Source organism: Ursus americanus, chromosome 5 (assembly GCF_024610735.1).
Source record: "Ursus americanus isolate L20-20 chromosome 5, mUrsAme1.1.p, whole genome shotgun sequence".
In the NCBI taxonomy this organism is placed as follows: domain Eukaryota; kingdom Metazoa; phylum Chordata; class Mammalia; order Carnivora; family Ursidae; genus Ursus; species Ursus americanus.
In genome coordinates, this window is record NC_142131.1 from 63,766,569 (window position 1) to 63,778,860 (window position 12,292).

General features: G+C 39.7%; 1 protein-coding gene across 1 annotated transcript in view; it reads right to left on the reverse strand.

Annotated features, from left to right (window-relative positions):
• CCDC192 (coiled-coil domain containing 192) overlaps positions 1–7,138 on the reverse strand; it is a 193,605-nt gene extending 186,467 nt beyond the window's left edge. Inside the window, 2 exon segments of the mRNA XM_087862334.1 lie at positions 1,895–1,946; positions 7,020–7,138. Coding sequence (XP_087718460.1) covers positions 1,895–1,946; positions 7,020–7,138 — 171 coding nt within the window.
• Between the last annotated feature and the right edge of the window lie 5,154 nt (positions 7,139–12,292).

Genomic DNA, 12,292 nt, shown 5'->3' on the forward strand with positions numbered 1-12,292 from the left:
AGGCATTGCATGGTGAGCAGACAGCAGTAATTGTGGATGTCTTTTGGCCTGGAGGTCTCGAATTCTAACCTCCTCCAGCTCAATGTATTCCTTTAGAAATGCAAAAACCCAGTAGAACACAGCAGAACCAGCTACTCGCAGCCCCAGGGCTCCCAACTGTATTAAATGTAAATTGAAAGCAGTGGATTCTGAACTCCAGGAAGCTAATTGGGAGCCCTGGGCAGAAATCCTAAATGTGGTAATTGGCACCTTGTCCTTTTCAGTGTCACACTCAGCCAACTAGAGGGTTACCTCTAGGGTGCTAATTGATTAGCGTTATTAGAGGGAAAGGCAGTAAATGGAGATTGGTGAGCTGAAGTCTCTCATTTCTAAAACTGCAATTTAACTGCTAATCTAAGGGTTCTAAGAGGAGAAAAAAAATGTTTTCATATGGTACTGGTGAGAGATACTTTGTCTTTGGGCAACAGAATTGTAAATAGCTCCAACTTATGTATTAAAACTCTTCATTATTAGGCTTTTTTTTTTTTTTTTTTTTTTTTTTTTGCTAGCTGAAAAAAAGCAATGTAAGATTAAATGATCACTACAGTTAGCAAGTAGATTTTTAATAAAATTCATGTTCTGGTCTAAGCTGGTCTTCCTTGACTTCTGTTTCTTTAACAAAACCCTCCTCCTGAATATAATTATGGATTTGAGAGATAAGTCCTGTCTGTCTGGGGCCTGGTTAAATGAATGTACCTTAGAAAAGAAATGTCAATGTCTTTGAAAAAAATAACGGCAGGAGTACAATTCTGGATATGCGCTTCACTAGATGAATTGTTCTTAGCTGGTGATGCTGAGATGGGACGGGAGTGGTAGGGCAGAGCTGCTGAATCCAGAAAGAAATCGAGAAATCCAAGAGCAAGGCCCTCTGGCCCACAGGGGAGCCTGCTTGCATGCTATCCACTCCAACCGTACTCTAGTGCAACCGTAGGTGCTTTACCAACCATTTTCACATCCCTGACATCGTATTCGAAGTAGACTATTAAAGTTCGTATTCTGATTCTATGGATGAAATATAAGACACTGAGAGTTTAAATGACTTGGTTACTGTCACACAGCTTGGAGGTGGACACTTGGGCCTGATTCCTAATCCTGTGCTCTTTCTTCTATTCCACACTGCCTGTACATTAGAAAGGGTTGTTCCAGAAATGTCTATGAAAGAGTCTAGGGGATCCTTACTAAAACTGAATCAAGGGTGTACAGATAGCTTATTTTTTTCTTTAAGGGAAATTCTCAAATTCTCTTACAAAAGTGGAGGACTAGTATAATGAGCTCCCATGTCCCCATCACCCAGCCGCAACATTCCTCAACAGCCTTCACATTTGCTACCTGAGGCCTGGACAGGTACTAGATGAGGCTCAGGTAGAAAGAACCTAGCTGTCCCAGGGCATAAGAAAGCTCACGGAAGAGACAAGATCTCAAGGGTCAGAACTAGGGATGTCATCAGCCCACATGAAAGAACGTGAACTGGAAATATCTAGAATAGACTGTGATTTAACCCTTAGCCTAAATAAAATGCATAATGTGATTTACCCAATCTGTACCTTGTTTGAATTCCAGAATTTCCTCACATACAAGCAAATACTTTGGAGTAACCAGGATGTCCGTGATATTGTGGGCCACAGCACGGCGCACCTAACTTTCCTACTGCCCAATAATATAGCTTAGTTGGCACTCTACCCGCTTGGGAGCATTCTACTAGAAAAAAGGATATTCCATGATTTATTTTTAAAATCCTTACTAATAAAATGTGAAAGCAAAACTATATCAGGAAAATCTCAGCATTAATTAAAGAAGTTAGTTTTATTAACTGTAATGCTTTAAAAAAAAAGTCTTGCAAACTTCCATTTCTTACCGGTTTTTTGTTTCTTTGTTGTGTATTTGACTCTGAACTTGCAGACGTGGTGCTGAAATAAAGTAAGAGTTTAGAATTCCAAAATTTTATTTCAGGTGTGCACACACTTGTATACACACACACACACACACACACACACACACACACCCACATCAAATAGATCTTTACACTGTGACGTTGAAGATAATTGTCGTAAAGCATTTCCTCCAAATGTTAATTTCTGAACTTTTCTAAAGGAAATCAAAACTACGGAATGTAAACTTCACTCAAAGAAGATAAAATAGCCTTTAAAGGTTCTCTTGAGAATAAGCAGTCTGAACAGTACAGTCTGTTCTGAAAACCTGCAAAATCTCTTATTTCAACTAGAAAAAGGAAAAGTGGAAGAAAGCCTATCATCCTTCGAAACAGCAGACTTGAGGAATTCTTTGTCTCCTACACAGTTTGTCACTCAATCTCTCTTTCTGGGATCCTTTCCAGTAGTTTACAAACATGCTGTTATTTATTGCATCTTGAGCCCTCTTAACCCTTTACTTTCTGCTTGATGACCCTGATCCCCTTTATGACGAGGCTGTATTCTGTCTCTTCTCCTGTTTTTTGTTAAGGCAGCTCTCCACAGACTCTCACAAGCACTATTCCACAGAAACGGCACTTAATTCAGCAGCGATCTCCACATCACTATGTTTAGTAGTCCTTTGTCACATCTCACCTTACTTGACGCCTTTTGACATGATTCATCGCTTCCTCCTTGACAGGCTTTCTGCACTTGGCTTCCAGGGCGTCCTAAGTTCCCAGATTTACTTCCCATCCCACCTGCTGCTCCCTCTCAGTTTCCTTTGATGGTCTTTCTCTTTCCCTGAGCTGTCACCTTTGGCACGCTCCAAGGCTTCCTCTGTCCACTATTCATATCCACTCCATTGGTGACATCATCCAACCTCATGGCTTTAAATTTGTCCATGTGCTGAATACACTGCCAAATACACATCTCCAGATTTCTCCCTTGAATTCCAGATTCATTCATGCAATTGCCTTCTTGACATCTCCACTGGGATGTCTAATAGATATCTCCATTTCACCATTTCCAAACCTAACTCCTAGTTTCCACCCCCAATCTTCTGCTTGCAGTCTTCCCCATCTCAGTTGATGATGACAACATCCTTCCACTCACTCAGGCTGACACTTTGACTCCTCTTTTTGTCTCAGAATCCATATCCAACCCAACAGGAAACTCTTGGCTCTACAGTCAAAATATATCCAGTAGTTGGCCAACTCTCACCATCTCTACTGCTAACACCCTGATCCAAGCCTCACGCTACCATCAGCTCCTGCCTGGATTATTGTATTAGCCTCCTATGGTGCTCTCTGCTTCCATCTTTGCCCATTCCATTCTATTTTCAGTACATCTACCATCATAAAAATTATTTCACTCATCTGCTCAAAACCCTCCTGTAAGGGATCTCATTTCATTCAAAATAAAAGCTAAAGCCTGTATAATGGCATATGAGGTCCTACAGATGTCTCACCCATTCACCCTTCCCGTCCACTGTAGGATTCCATCCCACCCCTAATTCCCTTTCCCATACAACTCCACCTTTGCCTCTCTGAATTCAGCTGATACTCTCCTCAATCAGTCCTGCTGGCTTCCTCACTGTTCTTCAACCTCTTCATATAGGCTCTCATCTCAAGTCCTAATGCCAGGCACATGTACTCCATACTTGTCTGCTTGACTCTTTTCCACTCCCTTCTTATCTTTGTTCAAATATCCTTTCTCAGTGAGACCTACCATATGTACCCTCCTTTAAAATTGACCTTTCGGGGTGCCTGGGTGGCTCAGTGGGTTGAGCATCCAACTCCTGATTTCAGCTCAAGGGTCATGAGATCAAGCCCTGAGTCTGGCTCCACACTCAGCAGGGAGTCTGCTTGAGATTCTCTCTGTTCCCCTCCCTCTGTTCCTCCCCGCCCTTGAGTGCTTGCTCTCTCTATCTAAAATAAATAAAGCTTTAAAAAAAAATTAACCTTCCTGCCTTTTATCCATCCTCATGACCTTGCTTAATTTTTCTTTGCTATGCTTACCACCTTCTAGAATACCATGGAATTTGCTTATTAATTATTTTTATTATGTCTCTTCCCAACTGAAAATGCAAACTTCTTGAAGATAGGGAATTTTTTCTATTGTTATTTTGTTACTCTTTTCTTAGCATCTTGAACAGGGCTAGGATAGTCCATAAATGTTTTTTTAAAGAATGAATAAATAAATGGATGATGTAGTAAACCCCCAATCTTAACTTCTTGTTCTGCTGCTGCCAACCAATAAGCCTAACTTTAAAATAGCAGGGTACTTTTATTATTTTCCATCCTACTGTCTCCCTAAAGAATGTATTGTTTTATTTCCATGTTATTGCGCATGTCTTTCACTTTTCAAAAACTTTAAAAGCTTTTAAAATGTTCACAAAGTAATCAGTGACTATTGAACAAAATTAATTAGATTCCCACTCAGTGGAAGGACACGCTGGGGTTCTGAGGGTTGTAATTGCTCTTCTCGCATCATACCAAATCAGCAAAAACCAGTATTTTGGTGCTTTCTACTTGACAGTACCTCTTTATCATGAAATGGAAAACAAACTTTGTCATCACGTTGCTGGACAAGACAAGAAATGGTTTTGAAGGACCTTAATAAGCTGCCCCCTCTTACCTTCTAACTAATTTTATCTTCTATGAGTGCATCTCACAAAGATGATATTCTCATCAAACTGTACTACCCCGTGTTCCCAGAGTGTGTGTTTTCTTTGGTTGTTTCCTCTGACAAGAATGCTCTTGCTCTCTTCTATGTTTGTCAAAATCCTACCTGTTCTTCACACCACAACTCAAATTCGGCCTCTTTCTGAAGCTTCTTTGATCCTACCAGTCAAAAGTGTTTCTTGCCTCTGTGTCCACAAGCAGTGTTTGGACGTCTGTCTCTTGTAGCCCTGATTACATTTCATCATGTAAATAATTATTTGTCAACCTAGGTTTTTGCACTCCTCAGTGATATCTCCTAGAGGATAAGGAATATCTTTGTTATTTATTCACCCAGTGACATACCACGCAAAAAAATTAATACACGATCACTGAATGAAGCCAAACAAAAAATACAAAACATTGTGGGCACAGTACCCTTATGTGCCTATTCCGATGTGCCACAAATGTACAAGAGAAAGTACTCTTCGAAGCCACCTTCTTTTAATAATGCCTGAAACAAAACTACTGATTTAAAAGTGAGGGAGCTTTGGCTGCCTGACAATAATATTTAAAGGTCATGAGTCATGGCCTCAGAGTAACCATAGCTACTCAGCATACACAGTACAAGTCATGTTTGTAGCATAACTCAGGAGAAAAAAGCTTTAGAAAGCCTATTAGCCTTGAGAGAAAACAAATGAGAATTAGCAAATGTATTCATGAAGCTTGTTTTTATTGCAGTGGTTTTGTTTTACTTTGGGGTTCATGGAAAAACTGAGAAAATCCTTTAAATTTCTATCGGCAGGGAGTATTAATAGGACATTTCAGCTTTACAGCCATTTTTTTCTCCGTAAGTGACAAGTGAACATAAATATTTCCTTCCTTCCAGTGAAATATCTGTTTTCCAAACTTTTTGCCCTGTTTTTGTGGGGGTAGGAATCAGTTCCCACTTAGTCCATGTGAATAAAAGATTTTAATAAAACTGGTTTGGAAGTACAGCTATTGAGCACCCAGTTCTTATGGGAAAGAATTTCCTGGAAAAATGCCTTCTTCATTCCCTAGGTTAATCACATCCAAGGCCTAACCCTCTTTTCTTAGACCAACATAGGAGCAAATTCCCATTTGGTTTCTATAAACTGTAGAGAATATCTGTCTCAAGGGCATGAGAAGAGAAGAAGGATGGAGGGAAAAGTAGTGCAGACCATCAGGCACATGGGACCAGTTTGCTCCTGCTTCGAGGTGAATCCACCTAAGGGTTAGCCAAGATAGTATGTACTCAGCTGTGTCCAGGCCCAAAGCCCTGCTCTCTACTTGCATGGAACGCTCAGTTCCATATACCAGGAGAACAAAAACACCAGTGATAATTTGCAGTGAGAGCACAGTGCTGCTTTCCACTTGGCCTCCCTGCTGGTTGTACATTTGAAAGTTGTTAATCAAGGGCATTTTCTCTTCATTCGGTAACGTTATGTTCATCTCTCTGATTGTCAGCACATTGACATATTATCTCTTTAGGTGCTGTGTTCAGGGAACTTAAAAGAAAATGAGCATTTGCTAAATTTCATTTTCTTTAACAGACAAAAGACTCTTTCCCTCCCAAAGACTATTAATCATTTGAAGGTCACAGACCTTTTGCACATAGAAACAACATCTCACATAAAGTTTTGGGGGATTTGTGAATTTCCCACAGCATCCATGAACCATAGACCCAAGGTGAAAAGCAAATAAAAACAAGGCCCACACATTTCATGTAATGAAAATACATTTTAAAGCCTAACTAAGCAGAGCTACAGTGTACGTATCACAGGACACCACCCGTCACAATCCAGCTCTTTCTACAGAGGAGGTGTGGTCTCCTATTCCAGGCTTAAAAGAAAATGCGAAGTGGCAGGTATTTCTGCATTTGAAGGGGAAGTGCATATTGTGCCAACATGTGAATTTCCCAGTGATTAACTGCAGATCAATTATAGAGGTGCATTTTACTTCCATGTTTGTAGCCAGAGTTGATTTGGGTTTTTGCGGAGAGTTGGAATGACCTAGCTTCTTTTGTGAATATCTCCTGGCAAGGGAGTGGTGAAGGTGACATTTCATTACAGTGGTTCTAGTAAAGGGCTGGCTCAGCCTTCCCTCCCCATGCCAATAAAATGGCTGGGGTGAGTATGTGATTTTGAGAAGAGCAAGTGTGGGACATTTTATTCATTCAACAAATGTTTATTGAACACCTATTGTGTATCAGCCCCTGCCCTATGAAAGCACCATTCAAAGAAAGGGGTCATTTTCCAGGATAAGGTGAAAAGTCTGTTTGATGTTTTTCCCCAGCCTTTAAAGAAAGGTTTTCTTTGAAGCACTGAGTAAAATCTCCTTTATCTAGAAATTCCCATGAATTTTTTTGAGACAGAAGGAGCGGGGAACTCACCTGATTCTCTCCAGGGTTTCAGACCCTGGGGCCACAGATTTCTTGCTATAACATTCTCCCATCTCCAGTCAGGCCCACTGGTGTACCCCGTCCATGGGACAGACATCAACTATCCCCATTCCTTAGCTTCAGAATCCCTGTGACTGTTCTACTGTTCCCTGTTGCTAGGCAACCACAATGGTTGTGGGAAGAACAGTTACTTCCCAAGGGGAAAAAAGTCTCAATTACAAAGCCACAGTAACCCTTCAAAACATCTCACAAATCAGATCCAGGCTTGAGTATTCATGAAGAACCACCACATATTCATCATTTCTGGAAAATGCATTCAAAGCAGGCCAGAAGCAGTGGTTTCGTGCTCAAGCCGTGGCATGCTTGCATCTAGAACCAGTGTTGACAGTCACACTGCTTGTCTAAGAGGGGTGCATACACAGAAATGTGTTGCTTTGCAGGCTGGCAGTAGTTTTTGCCCCAGATGCCCCCTCCTTGTGATGCTCTTCTTTACCTAGGACCCACAGACTCCAGACAGAAGATCCCACCTCACCACATCCTGACAGAGGCTTCTTTCCTGATGCAGGATTGCAGAGGTGGTAAAGTGTGCCCGATTAGCTGGCATTCTCTTCACTGTCACAACTCATCTGCACCACTGCTCCTCTTCCCTTCTCTTGGCCAAAGACACCAGCCACTTTTTTCCAGCCAGTTCCCTGGTTGTGTTCATGGTCCCAGGTTGGCCTGTATGCACTAAACTTCCTGCTCTGGCAGGAAGTACCTGTAGGACTTCTGCAGTCTACAGATGGGAATCACTTCTGGGTTTGGATTCTTTCTGTCCTAGGCTCACCCAAACCTGATCACATAGCTCATCCCAAAATAACTTAGGTTGGAATGACAGCAATTTTTCTAATCACAGAATTTGTTTCTAGAGATAGAGCATAGTAGGTCAAATGACTGCAAAAGTAGTGGGCAGAGTTGGAACTTAGCAGTTAAAGAATGTAATTAGCATTTACTTCTACAATAGGATTTAAGTCACCCTGATTCCTGGTTAAACAAAACAAAACCTATGAGTAAAGTTATGAACTGTGGAACGGTTGGTGTTCTGGGTGGAAAAATCAACACCAACTAGGCGTCGAAGTACAAAGATTGGGTATTGTCCTCACATCTAGTTAGTAGCCTCTGGAATTCAGAAAATCATCTCACCTCTCTATGCCTTAGATCTTTTATTTATAAAGGACTTACTTGAGTTGTTTCTGTTGAACCTTCCAACTCTAACATTCTGTTCTGTGTCCTTACCCTTTCTTATTAAAAAAAAACCCTCACAGGGTAGATTATACTTTAGTGCATTTTAGAGGAATGTGCAGATGTTTGACATGTAGTTGGTTCATAACAATTTATGAAAAAAAGGTCATCTCAATAATGGCTGGTGAAAGGCAGTGTAAACACTAATTATTTATAATGGTTATTAATCTTATCTTACATCTCACTGATCAAAAAGAGAGGTGGGGAGATACGGCTGGTCCAAAAACAGACTTTCAAAAAGTCCTTGAAAAACACAGTGACTTTTCCACTGTTAATCCTCCTTAAATGAATATTACCAAAGGATTTCAGAAGGAGGTGGTGACGAAATTAGCGGGTTTATTGAAGACATATCCGTCTGCAGAATTCTTGGCTGACCAGGTTAAATAATGAAATAAGTGATACTATTTTTTATGATGAAGTTAAGAAAAAGTCCTTATGCACGAAAATCATTGAAATGGTCTTGTTTTTAAAAGATGGACTGAATTTTAAGGAAAACTACAATTTTGCCCTCAGTTTAAAGGACAAAGGAGGTGTTCTCATAAAACTTCTAGAAAGATATATATATATATATATATATATATATATATATATATATATATATATATATATATATATATATATATATCTTCGGTACCTCCACCATTAACAATATTTTAAACTAAAAAAACTGTAAGCTCATCAGAGCTCTTGTAGATGACTACATACAGTTTGCAAAGTCACCTTGTGATTTGTCAAAAATGCATCTTTCCTGAGAATTACAGATCATATATACTCATATAACTTCGATGAGTAAGTATCAGTAAGATCAGAAAGGAGGTTAGAAGAGGAAACATAGCTATGAGGAAAGAGTAAGAACAGACAGTAGATTTACAAAGAAGTAGTGCAGCTGAAGAGAGGAGAAAAAGCCACTGTGGAAATCTGTACAGTCCCTTTGGCCTTCAGCTATCCACTCACGTTTAACTGTTTATTTAATTATTCACCAAATATGTTTCTGAAAACCCATTGTGAACTAGGCATGGTGCTAGGCATGAATGAAATAGAGCTGGTCATTCTATCAAGGTTAACATTCTAGCAGGCATGAATGTTCTATTAGGAAAAGAGTCAATGAAGCAGGTCTTGGATATCCAAAGTGCTCTTCTAACTTAAAGATCCCAAGTATCAAAAAGAATAAATAAATAAAACCAAACAGAAATACTTCATATTCCTCCTGCAGTAATACCATCCTGTGGAGACGAATGGCCACTTTCACAGAGTGGACCTAGGGAAGTTCACTAAACTTTCACAGTGATGGATTCAAGGTGGCTGTGCCCAGGTCTGAGAGTCTGAGTGTGTCTATGCTAGTGGAAGGCCAGAGGGGAGGGAGAAGGTGAGACAGACACCAAAGGAACATCACACAAACAAGTACATATCAGTCCATGAACCACAATAACCAAAACATCTTTCTACTGATTGCAAAGGCTTTCCTTCTGTTCTCTCAAGAATTAGCCAGCTCTCTTGTCATTGTTTTTTGTGACCTCTCCACTGTCTGCTGATTGCCTGACACAGTGGGTCTAATTATCTCTAGGCTTCCAACCTGTTTTAATGGAGGGGGTTGTTTATCTGTGTGAGCAGAAAGACTTGCCTACCACTTGATCCTAAAGTCGTTCCTCAGGAAACATAGGAATAAAGTTGAAATCTGTTAACTGATAAGCAGGAATGTAAACTTTTCATTTATGAGTTTTTTATGGCAGGAAGTAAACATTCCTCTTTCCCCCTACAGTTCGGTACTACAGTGAGCATTTTTCATTTGGGGATGCCACATAGTCCTAGGTTTCCCTGTGGGGATTGCCTTTCTCCTCTCATATTCTCTTGTGAAAGGACAGTAAATTCAGGTACTCACCCCCAGCATATAACCCAAGATGGGGCAAATGCTGTCCAGACAAAGGGTCTGAACTTGACTATTCAGTAACTGGATCCTCGGACTTTGAATGTCAAACAGGTGGTTTAAGAATGAAAGAAACCAGGGGTACCTGGCTTGCTCAGTTGGTGAAGCATGTGACTCTTGAGCCCCACGTTGGGTGTAGAGATTACTTAAAAAGTAAAATTAAAAAAAAAAAAAGAATGAAAGAAACCATTGAAGATCTAGTTAACAATTCGCTTATTTATCTGACAAATATTTACTGAGACTCTGCTATGTGACAGGCATTTTTCTAGATGCAGGTGATACAGTGATAAGCCCGACAAAGTTGCTGCTCTTATCATTTTCATATTTTAGCGGGTGAAGATAACCAAACACATACAGAAGATATTTTCAGACAGGGACGAATGTTGTAGAGAAAATAAAACAAGAATATATGACCAGGAGTAGGAGGTAATGTAGGATTGAGGAGGTAATGAAGGAGGGGAAGGAACCAGCCTAAGGACACTTGCAGGGAAAAGTGTTCCAGCCAGTGGTTAGTACCATCAACAGAAATACACTAAGTAGTAACATTAAGAGACAAGCAAATGTCTCTTGATCTCATGTTCCCCCTCATAGAAAAATTCATCAAAACAGTCGCTTATTTTTCCATTTCTCTTCAACCTCCTCCAACCAAACCTTCAGAGTCTCCACTGAAATGACTTTGCCTCAGTCTCCACCTTGTCACCTCTCCCTGAAATAGCTGTACCTTCACTTGGCTTTTCCCTGTTATGAGAACTGCTTCTTAGTCTCTAGAATGGCCTTTCCCCCCCCCCATCCATTCCTCACCCTAACTGCAGCCTTTGCTGATTTCATGAGCCCCACTAATACCACCAATTAATTCCCTTTCTCTTTTCTCAGCCAGAATTAGCTTTTGCTTCCAACCAATAAAAGCCTAATCTTTGCACTTAACATTTTTCATATTATTTTGGATTTTATTGCAGGAAACCCAATTGTTTCATTTGCAGCCTGATCCTCACTTATTTTTTTGCTTACATTCATTGCTTTCCTTAAAATCCTTCATGTTTTTTCTAATGCTTTGCTGCTCTAGGCTCTGTAGAATCCATGTCCTTTGTGTCACTATTAAAATTTCTTAGAGATTTGTTAGCTGTAAAATTAAATGTAATTTATCCAAATATTACATTTTCATTTCTTTAATAATTTTCTTATCCTTCCAATAAAAAATAAAATCTAGTCACAAGTCAGTAAAATGAAACAAGGTAACAGTAGGGAATCCTAAGGAGCCATGTCTCAGAAAAGCTATCCTCACCGGGATTTTCTCACATCTCACAGCCAACAGATGACCATGTTTTGAAGGATACTATACGGGGAAAGATTCTTTCAGTTACAAGTCACAGGAAAGGTAATTCATAGCAGTTAACTCATAAGGGAATTTGCTGGCTCATGTGACTAGAAAATGCACAGGTTAAAAGTTTTTCAAGGTTAATCAGTGATATTATCAGCACATGATAATCTCGCCAGTCTTCTGTCAACAGGGTTGGCCTCTTCTGAAGGCTTGTTTTCTTCATGGGTAGAGAATGGCTGCCAATAGTAACTGGGACTGCAGGTGACTTCGTTTTTGACAAGAGATAGGGAATGGTGTTTGATTTCCATAACCTTAGAACAGAAGTCCTATGTTTTGTTCTAACTGGGAGATCCTAAATATCTGCATCACCATGACTGGCGAAATGCTGAGGATCCATCAGAACTCATAGAAGGATCAATTCCTTTAAAATTCCATGAATACTACATTGTGGGGAAGGATGAGAGCCTCTAACATTATCTAATGCAGGTGTATATATGCATATAATTAGTGTATAATTCACAAATGTATTATTTGATTATTTTATGATAGAAATAATAATTATCATATCTTTACTAATATAGGATATTTCCCCACAAGTGCTTTTTACATATTTTTTCATATTATCTAGACTAGGAAAATGTTCAATAAGATTAATGTACCATTTCGACCCTTAAGGTTATTATTTCTCTGTATTTTTACTATTTCTTAGTGAGGTATATACCACCAAGAGAAACAAAGAGT